The 16660-nt window shown below is 50.1% G+C and overlaps 1 protein-coding gene across 1 annotated transcript; it reads left to right on the top strand.

Annotated features, from left to right (window-relative positions):
* Positions 1-14172: 14172 nt before the first annotated feature.
* LOC308118769 (gamma-crystallin M3-like) lies at positions 14173-14864 on the top strand (the record flags this gene model as incomplete). Its single annotated transcript, XM_080478315.1, has 3 exons — positions 14173-14187; positions 14262-14504; positions 14586-14864. The coding sequence occupies 3 exons, from the start codon at positions 14173-14175 to the stop codon at positions 14862-14864; spliced, it is 537 nt and encodes a 178-aa protein (XP_080334441.1).
* Between the last annotated feature and the right edge of the window lie 1796 nt (positions 14865-16660).

Here is a 16660-nt window from a genome sequence, read left to right on the forward strand (position 1 = left end):
AGTAGAGGCTGGTGGAGGTGACATAGTGTCAGTAGTGGGTGATGGAGGTGACGTAGTGCCAGTAGAGGGTGATGGAGGTGACATAGTGCCAGTAGAGGGTGGTGGAGGTGACGTAGTGCCAGTAGAGGCTGGTGGAGGTGACATAGTGCCAGTAGAGGCTGGTGGAGGTGACATAGTGCCAGTAGAGGCTGGTGGAGGTGACATAGTGCCAGTAGAGGGTGGTGGAGGTGACGTAGAATCAGTAGAAGAAGTGACGTAGCGTCAGTAGAGGCTGGTGGAGGCAGTGTGAGGAGTATAAATGAAGTTTAATGGTATTTACTCAGTACTTGTATTGGTACTCGTCTGACTCCTCCTAAGAACACCATCACTCACTAAACCACTTTCACGTGGAGGTGCTGTCATGTTTTTCCAGCTTTGACCTCTGAGTGTCTGCGTTCCATTTTGAAAATGAGCTCCCTCGCTGCTATTTTAAACTACTTTAATGTTCCCGCCCCCGCCCCCACCCCCACCCCCACCCTCACCCTCCATCAGTTCACTGTGACCATACAAGGTAGCAGCAGGCAGAAAGCACATTCTTTCTTGGGATTACCACCGAGACCAATCACATCCAGTGGTACTATAAATAATCCGTCAGGAAGAAAGACGGAGTGTCACGAAACATGAAGTTCAGGACGAGGAAACGTGAAGAACCTCCAATCAACTGGAGCTTCTGCACTTGGTCGCCATCTGGTGTCCATTCCTGGTGAAGATGTTTCAGTGTAGTGTGGTGGTGTTGAGAAGTTTACTGGTTGAAGCTCAGAGAGTTTCTCTGCTGTCAGGTGTCACACCGCTACGACACGTCACACCGCTACGACACGTCACACCGCTCCGACACGTCACACCGCTCCGACACGTCACACCGCTCCGACACGTCACACCGCTACGACACGTCACACCGCTCCGACACGTCACACCGCTCCGACACGTCACACCGCTACGACACGTCACACCGCTCCGACACGTCACACCGCTACGACACGTCACACCGCTCCGACACGACACGTCACACCGCTACGACACGTCACACCGCTACGACACGACACGTCACACCGCTACGACACGTCACACCGCTACGACACGTCACACCACTACGACACGTCACACCGCTCCGACACGTCACACCGCTACGACACGACACGTCACACCGCTCCGACACGTCACACCGCTCAGACACGTCACACCGCTCCGACACGTCACACCGCTACGACACGTCACACCGCTCCGACACGACACGTCACACCGCTCCGACACGTCACACTGCTACGACACGTCACACCGCTCCGACACGTCACACCGCTCCGACACGTCAAACTGCTACGACACGTCACACGCTACAACACGTCGCACCGCTACAACACGTCACACGCTACAACACGTCACACGCTACAACACGTCGCACCGCTACAACACGTCACACGCTACAACACGTCACACGCTACAACACGTCACACGCTACAACACGTCACACGCTACAACACGTCGCACCGCTACAACACGTCACACGCTACAACACGTCGCACGCTACAACACGTCGCACCGCTACAACACGTCACACGCTACAACACGTCACACGCTACAACACGTCGCACCGCTACAACACGTCACACGCTACAACACGTCACACGCTACAACACGTCGCACCGCTACAACACGTCACACGCTACAACACGTCACACGCTACAACACGTCGCACCGCTACAACACGTCACACGCTACAACACGTCACACGCTACAACACGTCGCACCGCTACAACACGTCACACGCTACAACACGTCACACGCTACAACACGTCGCACCGCTACAACACGTCAAACGCTACAACACGTCACACGCTACAACACGTCACACGCTACAACACGTCACATGCTACAACACGTCGCACCGCTACAACACGTCACACGCTACAACACGTCACACGCTACAACACGTCGCACCGCTACAACACGTCACACGCTACAACACGTCACACGCTACAACACGTCACACGCTACAACACGTCACACGCTACAACACGTCGCACCGCTACAACACGTCACACGCTACAACACGTCACACGCTACAACACGTCAAACGCTACAACACGTCACACGCTACAACACGTCACACGCTACAACACGTCACACGCTACAACACGTCGCACCGCTACAACACGTCACACGCTACAACACGTCACACTGTTTAGTCCACGAAGCAGTCAAAGTCTCTGCTTTAAGATCACTGAACACATGAGAGAATCCTCTCTGGAGGATGGATGATGAGTTAATGAATGATGGATAGATGATGACTATAGATGGATGGATGGATGGATGGATGGATGGATGGATGGATGGACGGATGGATGGATGGACGGATGGACGGATGGACGGATGGACGGACGGACGGACGGACGGACGGACGGACGGACGGATGGATTTAATATGTTGAAGCAGAAGCCTCAACATATTTAAATGGACTGTCGTTCCCAAGTTTGTCCAGCAGAGAGCACCAGCAGCTCCATATGAACCTCTCTCTCTCTCTCTGCCGTAAGAGAGAGAGACCTCTCTCTCTGCCCCCCCCCCCCCCCCCCCCCCCCCCCCTCGGGGGGCTTTAGGGCAATAGAAGCTGCTGGTTCGACCCTCTTTGTGCTGCTCCCAATCTCTGTGTGTTTAGCAGCATCAGCAGCTGCAAAATCCAACCGCTCATCAGCAAACTGCCCCTCTTTGTCCTCCTGCACCCCCACCACCCCAATACTCACCCCCACCTACTACCCCTCACCCCCACCACCCCTCACTGAAACATCCAGAAATCTGTCTGACACTGTGCCCCCCTGTGGACTGACGGAGCTAATGTAGTGATCATCCGTCCATCATTGGAAAATGATGGAAATGAAAACTCCGTCAGGCGGTTCCACCACAGGAAGTACGGTTCAAATGTAGGAGGCGTGTTCTCTGTGACACAGTGACAACGTTCTCATTGTGAACAGAGGCGTCCAGCTCCTACTGCAACTCCACCCCTCCTGTTACTGAGGGGAGGAGCTCCTGCTGAAGCTCCACCCCTCCTGTTACTGAGAGGAGGAGCTCCTGTTGAAGCTCCGCCCCTCCTGTTACTGAGAGGAGGAGCTCCTGTTGAAGCTCCGCCCCTCCTGTTACTGAGAGGAGGAGCTCCTGTTGAAGCTCCGCCCCTCCTGTTACTGAGAGGAGGAGCTCCTGTTGAAGCTCCGCCCCTCCTGTTACTGAGAGGAGGAGCTCCTGTTGAAGCTCCGCCCCTCCTGTTACTGAGAGGAGGAGCTCCTGTTGAAGCTCTGCCCCTCCTGCTACTGAGAGGAGGAGCTCCTGTTGGAGCTCCGCCCCTCCTGTTACTGAGAGGAGGAGCTCCTGCTGAAGCTCCGCCCCTCCTGTTACTGAGAGGAGGAGCTCCTGCTGAAGCTCCACCCCTCCTGCTACTGAGAGGAGGAGCTCCTGCTGAAGCTCCACCCCTCCTGCTACTGAGAGGAGGAGCTCCTGTTGAAGCTCCGCCTCCTGTTACTGAGAGGAGGAGCTCCTGCTGAAGCTCCGCCTCCTGTTACTGAGAGGAGGAGCTCCTGTTGGAGCTCCGCCTCCTGTTACTGACAGGAGGAGCTCCTGTTGGAGCTCCGCCTCCTGTTACTGAGAGGAGCATCTGCACCTTCATTAAAGTTTAAAATATTGGAGTTCGGGCTGCAACTCTGAATTGATCAAACTTGATTATTAAGTGTCCCCATGAATTTCGTTATCGATTCGTTGTGTCGCGCGGTGATGCGCCACTCGCCATGTTGCGGAGCTGTTTACTCCACCTTCGGAGCTTCATCAACGCTGGCTGACTGAAATAAAGCTTAGAAACAGAACCTCCACCTGCAGAGCCAGGTGAACGGAGCGAGGCGGAGGCGGTACAGTAGAACCTGTGAGGACCAGGTCAGAACTCCACCCTGGACTGGACACGGCACTGTGCACAAGCACACATTTACCTGTTAACACCTTAATGAGGACAACCTGCCTGACGAGGACAGCAGACCGGTTCTCCTGGTCCATTTCAAGCTGAGCGACACTGAAACGGTCAGAATACCTGGACTGGACCAGATTACCTGGACTGGACCAGATTATCTGGACTGGACCAGAATACCTGGACTGGACCAGATTACCTGGACTGGACCAGATTACCTGGACTGGACCAGATTATGGGAACATTCAGGCGTTGTGGTGTCAGGAGGTTAGTTTGAGATCTGAATCCTCTCCGCCCCCCCGCAGCACAGAGCTGCAGTGAAGCTCCTCTACGTTAGTTTGACTTTCCCTTTCCAGCAGAGGACATGAGGCCCGAGGACCAGAACCCGCCCAGAGGTCCAGTCTGGTTCCTCCCAGGAGGAGCTTCTAGAGGATTTAGAACCAGTTTATTTGACATTTTATTGTATTTTCACCAGAATGTTTCATTAAAATGACTTTATGTTGAGATTGTGATCATGTTCAGTACCAACTGTTGGATCCTACATTAATATAGATAATATATCACTCACTGAACACAACAAAGTAAAACTTTGAAGTGTAAATTTAAAAGTTATTATAATAATATTTTAGCAGTCTGGTCCATCAGGATGAGACTGGACTGGATGTGGTCCCTGAAGTACATTAAATCTGATTTAATTATTTAGTATACATCTTAGTCATCACAGCTGTAATACATATATATATATATATATATATATATATGTAGTAGTTCAGTTATGTGCTTTTAAATAACCATAACATATTTGGTGTTTGGTTCGTTTAACCCGTCCTACAATTTGAGATGTTTTTTTATCCGATTCATCAATTAATCGAAAAAATGATTGACCGATTAATCGAGTATCAAAATACTTGTTCGTTGCAGCCCGAACCATAGCGTCTGTTTTTCTTATTTTAACATCAGCTGCTGCTAACGGCTGGAAGTCACCAGTTAACAGGGGCACCAGTGAGCCTGAAACACCGGACAGTGAAGCGCCATGGTAACGAGCCACAGTTTGGAATATTCTTAATTTGAGCTGATGACCAAGTTGTAGCTCCGCCCCCCAGAGGGCACGTTGGCTCCAGATTCTATCGGGGGGATTAGTTACAGCTGTGATGACTCCGCCCACTCCGTGGTCGTACTGTTGTAATGGACCAATGAAAGTGAGGAGAGGCCAGTCGAGTCGGGCAGAGTAGGTAAAAGCACCATATCACACATCACAGAGTTGCGGGTTCAATATCCAGTCGGTTCTTTTGTCTCAGGCCCCGTTTCCACGGCAATAATTCATTTCATAAAAGTTTCACACTAACATGGAACCACTAGTTGTTTATAAAAGTACCAAGTCCAGGAGAACATGGACTGAGAGTCATGACATCATGGAGGAAACTTTGTTCTGGCTGTCGCTACTGAGCATGTGCAGAAGAACGAGTTACTACCAACGTGGTGACCTGGACCTGGACATGGACCAGATCCAGGACCAGGACAAGGACCAGGACCAGGACCTGAACCAGGAGCATTTCCACCTCCTACTCGAGATGGAGCCCAAGTCTTGTTTTCAGCAGTCTGGACGGTGACGGAACCCAAGCATTTTCGAAAAGTTCCACCTTGGGAGCTGTTATCAAAAAGCGGCTCAGAACATCACTGTGTAAACCGAACACCAGAACATAGTGGAAGTTTTGAGTTTCACTTGAAATTGTTTGGTCACCAGGTTGCAGGTTCAATCCCCCACCTGTTGGTACATCTGAGTACCTTCAGCACGATAACGGATCCCGGCCTGCCCAAGAGGGACCAACTGACCCCCGTACCCAACAGCAGGGTCTGGTTTGGCAAGACTGACCAGACCCTGATCCACCAGGCCCAGACCCTGATCCACCAGGCCCAGACCCTGATCCACCAGGCCCAGACCCTGACTCACACTGCTCACTGCCATCATGTGTCCAAACAGTTGAACCAGGCCCTGAACGATGAAGTGAAGAATATAGAAGATAACTATTTCATTTATTCAGTTAAACTATCTAAAATTCTATTTGCATGAATGGCTCTTCAGTGGGGGCTCTCTACAGCACCAACTAGTGGACCAATATGCTAACTACATCGTATCCAGTGATTCTTTCAATCGTTTTCAAAACGTGTAAACATAAAACTTTTCAGAAATGAAACCCTAAAACAACGTGTCGACAAGAATGGAAACAGGATCCCAGTTGTTTGGTTGTTTTAGCAGTGAAAGTTCTGCAGATAAGAACAGCTGAACCCATTCCATCTGCTTCCTCTGGTCACACCTGGAGCCACGTTGGTACCAACAGCATAGGAACTGGTTCCCAGAGGCGGCGGCTCTTTCTGTAGCGGCCCCCTCGTGACTTCCTGCCGTCAGTGGCGGAGCCACAGGAAGTGGTGGGCTCTGCGTCCAGAGGAGGGTCTGAGGAGTAGCGGGAGAATAATGGAGCTCCGGCGACACAAAGAGCCACCGTCACCCACCAATAGCCGGCCGGGCAGCTGGCACAGCACCAGATGCATACAGCGGGAATAATAAGCATTTACAGGCTGATTTACCAGACATCACAGGCCTGCGAGCGGCTCTGCTGAGTCAGAGCTTCAACACAAAGGCTCCATACATCATTTAGCCATCATGACGCCTATAAAAGAGCAGCGGGCAGCGCTGCAGGGCAATCGGGGAACCAGTGAACGGCAACATGGGCAGAGTAAGAGGCCGCCGCTGAGCCTCGGGGCTTTTCACCCGGCGGGTTTTCAACCTGTGTGTGTTTGTCTTTCAGATCATCTTCTACGAGGACAAGAACTTCCAGGGCCGCTCCTATGAGACCGGCAGCGACTGCGCCGAGCTCACCTCCTACCTGAGCAGGTGTAACTCCTGCCGGGTGGAGAGCGGCTGCTTCATGGTCTACGAGAGGCCCAACTTCATGGGCCACCAGACGCTGGCCAGGCGGGGGGAGTACCCCGACAACCAGCGGCTGATGGGCATGACCATGAGCGACTGCATCCGCTCCTGCCGCATGATCCCCATGGTACACACACACACACACACACACACACACACACACACACACACACACACACACACACACACACACACACACACACACACACACACACACACACACACACACCGATCACAACTCACCCACAAATACATTATAGTACTTCATTACAGTTACTAGTTGCTTCTAGCGGAGTTACTTCAGTCAGTTTGAAAGTCAGTGTGTGTGTGTGTGTGTGTGTGTGTGTGTGTGTGTGTGTGTGTGTGGTCAGTGGAGTGCGGAGGATGAGACGCATCGTTGTTTTTTTTTGTTTCATTTCAGAAGTTTCACTTTTACAAGACAACATTCTGAAAATGATGCAGTTTCCATGTTGGTCCACTAGTTGGCGCTGTTGTTAACTGTCAAAACAAAACTACCAAGTCCAGGAGAATATGGACTGGGAGTCATGACACCATGGAGGAAACATGGTTCTGACTGGCTCTACTGAGCATGTGCAGAGGAACTAGTTACTCCAAACGTGGTGACCAGAACCAGAACCAGGACCAGAACCAGGACCAGGACCAGGACCAGGACCAGGACTTTCATAATGCTCCAAAAATGTTTTGCCTTGTTACGTGAAGCAGTTGCTGTGTGAACGGGCCCAAAGGCCCACGGTAGATGTTTGTCTGATAGGGCAGGTGAGCGACGTGGTGGAGGTGAGCCGCCGCCAGCGGCTCTACATTTGCTCTGCAATCAAACTGGTAGATTGTCTGGGAAGAGATTCCTTAAAGCCGACAAACCAAACGCTGACGGTAGAAAGTGCAGAAACCCGAGCAGGCAAAAGCAGAACTCTGTAAACAAACCAATGAGAAGTAGGGACCGACTGACACCTGACACTGTAGGACACAGGGGGCAACAGGGTCATCAGGTGAGGGGGGGTGACCCTCCAGCAAAAAGACCAGACCGCAGCAACCATGAGGAAACAAACATGAAAACCAACCAGCAACTGACTGCTGCTGTCAGGAGGACTGGTGTCGTCCAGCTCCTTTAGTCAGAAAGTAACCCAGCGAGACAGACAGAGAACAGCCGTCCTTCCTGAGTCTCCTGAAATCTACAGACCTTCTCCATCACTAATATTCTGTCACATAGTGCTGGAGCCAATCCCAGGTAGCTATGGGCAAGGACAGGTACACCTGGACAGGTGAGGACATATTCACCTGGACAGGTGAGGACAGGTGAGGACAGGTTCACCTGGACAGGTGAGGACATATTCACCTGGACAGGTGAGGACAGGTGAGGACAGGTTCACCTGGACAGGTGAGGACAGGTGAGGACAGGTTCAGCTGGACAGGTTGCAATGCCCTATCTCCTAGTTAATCATTGTTCTGTGGAGTCTGCATGTTCTTCCTGTACATGAATGTGTTTCCATTGGTGTTTCAGCAAAGTCCGTTTTAAAGAGAACAAAGGTTGAAAGGACTCTGTCCCGGTTGTCTCCGCCCACAGCACCGAGGACAGTTCAGGATGAGGATCTACGAGAGGGAGAACTTTGGCGGCCAGAGTCACGAGCTGATGGACGACTGCGACTCCATCCAGGAGCGGTACCGCCTGTCGGACTGCCAGTCCGCCCAGGTGCAGGACGGCCACTGGCTGCTGTACGAGCAGCCCCAGTACCGGGGCAGGATGGTGTACCTGAGGCCCGGAGAGTACCGCAGCATGAGGGACATGGGCACGGGTCCCATGGACATGAGGATCGGCTCCATCAGGCGTATCATGGAGTCCTGCTAGTCACAGCAGACACACTGACCAATGTTGTGTTTAACTTGAATAATAAAATGGTACAAATCCATCGTTTGGGCGTTGAGTGTTTCAGCTGGGACCGAACCGTGGGGGGAGGGGGGGGGGGGGGGGGACAGCGATTCATCCTGAAACACACCTTTGAGAAGTGAATCGAACATAAACATAAATAGGATTTGGGAATTGAAAACGGGTTCGTGTTGAGAATCGTTACAGACGATTCCCTTCTTGATTCCAGTGGGCGTGAACGACGTCGCCTCACTTCGTCCAGCTTACACAAGCTACAGAGCGTCGCTGGTGATGTCACTCGCCAGAGCAGCAGCAGGAAACGACACAACCCTGGAAAGTTTGTGTTGGAATAATCTTACGAAAGGTTATCACATTCATTGTACCAACATTCTTTCTCATCTGCTACGACTTGTATTCCTCCACCGTGATCTTTCATGGTCAGGAGGAATGTGGTCTGCAGATGAGAAGGGCTTTGAAATCAGATAAGAGGAACCCTAATAAAAGGAGAGGAGGCAGCAGAGGTTTTTCAGAGCGGGTTGGAGATTGTAACTGAAACACTCTGTCTGTTCTCCTCATGAGTAAAACCAACTTAACTTGGTGTGTGTTCTTCCTTGCAGAATTAATAAATGTTCAGAGGTTGGACAGTTTGGTTCCATTTGAGGAGGAAGGATGACAGCGGAATTATCAGTACTTGTTTCATGTTTCATCGAAGGGAGGAAACAGGACCCACATGCAGAAACATTCTCACACAGAAACCAGAACTTTAAATGGGTCTTCGATCCGCCGCAGAGTGAATCTCGGCCCAGCAGCAGCAGCAGCAGCAGCAGCAGCAGCAGCAGCAGCAGCAGCAGCAGCGGCAGCAGCAGCAGCAGCAGCAGCAGCAGCAGCAGCAGCAGCAGCAGCGGGAGCAGCAGCAGCAGCAGCAGCACGCCCCCTGCTGGTGGTGCTTCCTGGCCAACAGGACGTTCAATGTAGGACTGTAAATGTTCCATGTGCAGAACAGACAGGAGTGGAACCACATAGAGTCTCTACTGAGGGAAGCAATCACACCACCAGCGCCTCCTTTACATCTTTCAAGGAAAACACCGTTTTTACCTTTTTGTTTCAGAAAAGTTTCACGTTTTAAAATCGTTCAATTCTGAAATGACAGAAACAAAAACCTGAGAGGGAAGAACAGCAATAGAGCTTTTCCACCACAAAGAACCGGGTAATAGACCAGGTTCTAGTCCAGGTTCTAGTTCAGGTTCTAGTCCAGTTCTTAATGAGCAGCTCCAAAGAAGCGGTGGTGTTCCCATGGTCAGGGAGCCAGTAGAACCACGTCATCACGTCACTGGTTCCACCATCGTAGCACCGGCAGGATCCAGGAACCAGGAGACAGACTGTCCCAGTGGTTTGGTCCGGGTCCATCTAGTCTGACCTGAACCTCGGATGAAGACATTGAGTCTCCTCGTCGCTCTACTGCTGGTTCTTCATCTCCGTCTTGTTTTAGTCCGGAGCCCCAGAGTGGACATAGAGAAAATAAATAAATAAATAAATAAATAGACGACGACGACGACAATAATAATAATAATAATAATAATAATAATAATAACCTGAATGAGTTTGGCTCTTATTTTTCACCATTCCAACGTTCCATAGTGACGTTCTGCTCCTTTCACTTTATTTCTGGACGTTTCTGAATCAAAAGCTTCAACATGGAGGAACGGAGGTGTAGAATGATAGAACTGCTCTACAGCCGTTTCCATGGTAACCTAGGTAACCACTTTGATTAAAGTTCTCTTTCACATGAAGACATTAAAATGCTCATTTTAGCTCTAAACACTCCAACTTTCATTTCCAGTAGTTTGTAGTTTGTTCAGTAGTTCCTGAGGAACCAGAAGTCTGGCTTCATTAGAAAGAAGTTCTGTAGAGCGTCTCATAGCGGAGCAGAGCGCCCCCTGCTGCCTCATGAGGACCTCAGCCGGCGGTCAGAAGGTGAAACAAGACCTGGAGGTGAAGTTAGTTACGATGATGTCATCATGAAAAGCCTGAAAGAACCTGGTTCTAGGTTCTAGATCCACCAGCTGACTGACAGGAGGAGCTCTGCAGCTCTAGAACCACGGCTCCACCATCACCTTGAGATTATCTCCTTCCCTCGTATTATTAACTTGAGGGAACCACTTATTAGATCGTTCCCACGTTATTAGTATTGTTTCTCTAGAACCGCTCTGGGGCTCCGTGTTCCCTGGAGATTTCAGAAAGCTGGTTCAACCTCGCCTCCACCTTGTAGGTAGTGATACCTCCAGAGATAACTCCAGAGATAACTCCAGAGATAACTCCAGAGATACCTCCAGAGATAACTCCAGAGATACCTCCAGAGATAACTCCAGAGATAACTCCAGAGATAACTCCGCCCCCAGCTGATTCAAGATTCAAAGTGTGTGTTGTCATGTCTTCAGTAAGGACTGGTGTTTCCCTGAACAATGAAATTCTTACTTTGCTGCCCACACTGAACGCCGCATAATTTCAAAATGATAAAAACTATAAAATCTGTAATAAACTTAAGCAATAGAACTAGAAACCCACACATTAAAACTGCAAAATACAAGTGATATATATATATAGTTGAAGGTGGAAGTATAAAAGCTCCAGGCTGTACATGAAGGTGTGAGGTGGTCAGCAGTAGGTGGGACAGACGTGAACGGGACACGTGGGACTCTAAAGTACACATTCAGTACAGAAGTTGTGTAAATTCAGTGTGAACCAGAGGTCTGGGGGGCGTGGACAGTCTGCTGGACTCCTGTCTGCTGTTTAGAGTCTGATAGAGGGACAGAAAGACTTCTTCAGTCTGGTGGTCTCACATTCTCTCTTGTGTCCCTCCGGCCTGAGGACAGAAGAGTGAGCAGTCTGGGTTGGGGGTGAGGGGGTCCTGGATGATGGCAGCAGCTCTCCTGGGGACGCTGTGCTTGTAGATGCTCTGTAGAGAGGGCAGTGGAGTCCTGCAGTGGAGTCCTGCTGATCTCTGCAGTGGTCTTCACCACTCTCTGCAGATGTTGGTGGTCCATGACAGTGGTGCTGCCGTGCCACACGGTGATGCAGCTGCTCTGGATGGGATCAACAACAGCTGTAGAAGTTGCTGAGGATCTTTGGGGACGTGTCAAATGTCCTCAGCCTCCTCAGGAAGTCCAGCGTCTGTTGAGCTGTCTCCACCAGCTGTGTGGTGCTGAGGGTCCAGGTGAGGGTCCAGGTGAGGGTCCAGGTGAGGTCCTCACTGATGTGGACCCCAAGATATTTGAAGCTGCTCACCCTTTCCACTTCAGCTCCCAGAGAGACCGTGGCTGATGAGGACCCCTCTGCCTCCTCATGTCCACCATCAGCTCCTTCGTCTTGTCCGTGTTGAGGGTGAGGTTGTTGTCCTCACACCATGTCCCCAGACTGGACACCTCCCTCCTGTAGGCCGCTTCGTCTCCGCCAGTGATACGTCCGATAACTGCAGTGTCATCCACAAACTGCAGGATGGAGTTGTCCTCATGGGAGGAGACACAGTCGTGGGTGGACAGGGTGTAGAGGGCGGGGCTGAGGACACAACCCTGAGGAGTGCCAATGCTCGTGATAATGCTGGCTGGAGTCCTGAGCCCAATCCTGACAGTCTGGGTCCTGCCAGTCTAACAGTCCAGGAGACGTCACAAAGGGTGGGGTGGAGTCCAGTTATGTGAAGTTATGTGGGTTCCTCCTCTCTGTGCTGAGGGTGGAGGTCTCAAAGTGTGCGCTGAGGGTGGAGGTCTCAAAGTGTGCGCTGAAGGTGGAGGTCTCAAAGTGTGCGCTGAGGGTGGAGGTCTCAAAGTGTGCGCTGAAGGTGGAGGTCTCAAAGTGTGCGCTGAAGGTGGAGGTCTCAAAGTGTGCGCTGAGGGTGGAGGTCTCAAAGTGTGCGCTGAAGGTGGAGGTCTCAAAGTGTGCGCTGAGGGTGGAGGTCTCAAAGTGTGCGCTGAAGGTGGAGGTCTCAAAGTGTGCACTGAGGGTGGAGGTCTCAAAGTGTGCGCTGAAGGTGGAGGTCTCAAAGTGTGCGCTGAGGGTGGAGGTCTCAAAGTGTGCGCTGAGGGTGGAGGTCTCAAAGTGTGCGCTGAGGGTGGAGGTCTCAAAGTGTGCGCTGAAGGTGTTAAAATTGAAGTCTTTATATGTCAGCTGCACATGATTCAATCGACCCCAAACTTCCTGTGCTGAACACCAGTAGCGCCACCTATTGGCAACAGGAAGTTCAAGGCATTATATTTTCATGGCCCCAAACTTCATGACATGATCCTAAAACTTGGGAGGGATATGAAGCACATGAGGCCACACAACATCGTCAACTAGACTCCAACCCAACAGGACGTTCTGGAGTAAACCGCAAATATTTGTGACAAAGTCCAAGAGACATAAAAAGTAACCTGGAGACACGCCAGGCGTTCCAAATGAAAAGACATCAAAACCTCCTGCAATAATCAAAGGGCGTGGCCAAGGCGGCATAGTGGCGTCACCGCGGTCATAGCGCCACCTGGTGGTATCAGGAACGTGACATTTTGACACGCTGAAGTAAAATTGTTCTCCCACATCTCCATCCCACTCTAGTGTGCTCCAAACATCGATATGCACCACGGTCCAACCAGCAAGAACCCGTTAATGCTGCTTGTAGTTTTTATTTTTATTTCTATTCCTCCTATCCTTATTTTTTATAGTGTATTTTATTGTTTTTATAGTGTATTGTTATCTGCACGTGTGAAGTTTCATGACAAAAACCACCAACAGCACCAACTTGTGGCCCAACATGAAAACTAGGTGGTTTTCACTTGTTTCTGCTGTTTCCATGGAAACGGACATCGTTTTTAAAGGCCGACTCAACAATAATAAAGGATTGTTATTTATTTACTTCAAAATGACAATTCCATAAAAATGAATGTTTTCTCCTAAATCGAATCAATTTTCACTAAAACATGTAAACCTTTGTGCAGTAATATTTATATTATTCTGTGTAATTATCATGATCTATCCCATCCTTGATGAAGAATAAACTTGACTTTTAACGGTCACAAGGTTTAAAATGTGCTCGTATGACCGGTGGGGGAAATATGTGAACTGCACTGTAGACGGCCGTCATCATATAGTTAGAAAGTTCTCCTCTTTGTCCTTCTGTTCCACAACAATGCTGCATGCATACAGTAGCAGCACTGGCTCCACAGTGGTACAGAGGCAGATAATAACCCTTTAGTGCCCTGACTGCTCAGTAGGCTTCTATGGCATGTTGCTGACTCAGCCCTTTGAACAATAGAAAGCCTCCATACATTTTTTCTTTTTTTTCCCAGTGAGCAAGTATAAAAATACCAGGTACCAACCACAGGCATCCACAGCAGCGGAAGCAACCAAACCACCATGACCATGGGCAAGGTAGGCGATCCCTCCACAGCAGGGGAGGACCAGGCTTTCTGCTACCGAGGTTCTAACACCGGCTTCCTTTTCAGATCATCTTCTACGAGGACAAGAACTTCCAGGGTCGTCACTATGAGACCAGCAGTGACTGTTCTGAGCTCACCTCCTACCTGAGCAGGTGTCAGTCCTGCAGGGTGGAGAGCGGCTGCTTCATGGTCTACGACCGCTCCAACTACATGGGCAACCAGTACTTCATGAGGAGGGGCGAGTACGCCGACTACATGAGCATGATGGGCATGAGAGACTGCATCAGGTCCTGCAGGATGATCCCCATGGTAGGAACCGGCTTCTCCTGGCCTTCAGAGCAGGTCTGAACCGCAGCCGTCCTGAAATAACGTCCCTGTCTCTGTCCACAGCACCGAGGACAGTTCAGGATGAAGATCTACGAGAGGGAGAACTTCGGCGGCCAGATGAACGAGCTGATGGACGACTGCGACAACATCATGGACCGCTACCGCATGTCTGACTGCATGTCCTGCAACGTGATGGACGGCCACTGGCTGATGTACGAGCAGCCCCACTACAGAGGCAAGATGATGTACCTGAGGCCCGGAGAGTACCGCAGCTTCAGGGAGATGGGCATGAGCAACATGAGGGTCATGAGCATGAAGCGCATCATGGATTCCTGCCAATAAATTCACTTGAATAAAAACTAAACCGTCTTTTCGACCCAGAGTTTGTGTTTGACTGTTGTTTTTAAAGCCTGTGATTGTTTTTAACTTTACAACGGTTAGTTTGAATTAAAAAACTAAAAGAAAAAGGAAGGCAGCAGGAGGGAACAATCACAAAGAGAAAGAACCAATTCGAGCTGGCAGGGTTAGGGTTAACCCTAAACTCCCGTTTCCTCCAACAGTCCAAAAGCTTGGGTTGGAGTTAAGCTGGTGACTGTGAACGTAGCCGAAATCTGAACGTGACTGTTTGAGTGTGTCTGCCTTGGTCCTTTGATGGACAGCTCACCTGTCAAGGTACGTGTACCATCACCTGTCCAGGTGTACCTGTCCTGTCCGGTCCAGGTGTACCTGTCCTGTCCGGTCCAGGTGTACCTGTCTGACCTATAGCCAGCAGGTCAAAGCTCCAGCACCCCGGGACTCTGACCAGGATGAAGCAGTAAAGAAGATGGATCAATGTTTTTTATGGTCTAAATACATGTAATTCATAATGAGGTCTTCCAGAGATTGGTTCAGGGACACCTACCACAATAAATCCAGATTTAATTCAATCAATACTGGATGCAAGATTATTTGTTTATCTTAGAACAGAATAAATATCAGCTGGTTCGTCCCAAAGCCTGAGGTCTCACTAACATATCAGCCATGATGGTCTCCAGCGCTCCGGGTCCAATGAGTCAGCCTGGGAGAGATCGTAGACCACAAAGCAGATCTGGGCCACAGGCCACATGTGGCCTCTGTCTTCACACAATGGAGCCAGTTTACAGAACTAATCTATCATTGCTTTAACAAGTGACGGCAGGCGAACAATAATGGAGTCCACTGAGCTTCCACGGGTACTGCCCCAGGTCTGTGCCTGGAGACGATCCTGTCCTGGAGGTCTACAGACAATCCTGTCCCGAAGGTCTACAGACGATCCTGTCCCGAAGGTCTACAGACAATCCTGTCCCGGAGGTCTACAGACAATCCTGTCCCGGAGGACTACAGACAATCCTGTCCCGGAGGTCTACAGACAATCCTGTCCCGGAGGACTACAGACAATCCTGTCCCGGAGGTCTACAGACGGTCCTATAGAACCTGAGCTAGGACTGAAGACTTGTGAACATGAGATTTCTCAGTTTATTGTTTTTAATAAACTTCATGTTGTCTTTATGGGCTGTTGTGTGGAAATTCATTTAATCCATTTTGGAATCAGGCTGAAAAGCAGCAAGATGTGGAAAGAAAGAAGACTGGAGACTGTCTGGATGCTCCGTCCCTGAGCAAGAGTAATCAGACTACTTGTAGTACTCAGATCTGATGTGGTTAGATGGCTTTTTAAAGGGTGACTGAACATGCTTCAGGACATTATTGAGGGTTGTTTGGGAGTATACGTCAGACTTCCTGTTACTTCCTGTACATGACATCAGTCCAGGTTCTACTGGTTCTGGATCACAGCAGATCAACACGTTCTGTTACACAGACTGAGAACATGGCTGGCCTCGAGGAAACTTGCTCTTCAGGAATCCATCTTGCTCTATAACGTGGAGAATGTCATCAGGAAGTATCGCCGTTTGCAGACGATACACAGCTGAATATATTTCCATGTCTTCTGAAGACTCGTGGTTCTGTGACGCCCCTCTTATCTCCAGCTTACATATCAAATCCTGGATGTTTGAGAACTTTCGACGTCTGAAGTTATCGGCCTTGTTTCCACGGCAACAATTTCAAGTGAAAATGCAAAACTTTCATAGCGTTTTCTGTCTGTTTACACGATGCCAGTGGTC

The sequence above is a fragment of the Lipophrys pholis genome, assembly GCF_963383615.2.
Source record: "Lipophrys pholis genome assembly, chromosome: 13".
Lineage (NCBI taxonomy): Eukaryota > Metazoa > Chordata > Actinopteri > Blenniiformes > Blenniidae > Lipophrys > Lipophrys pholis.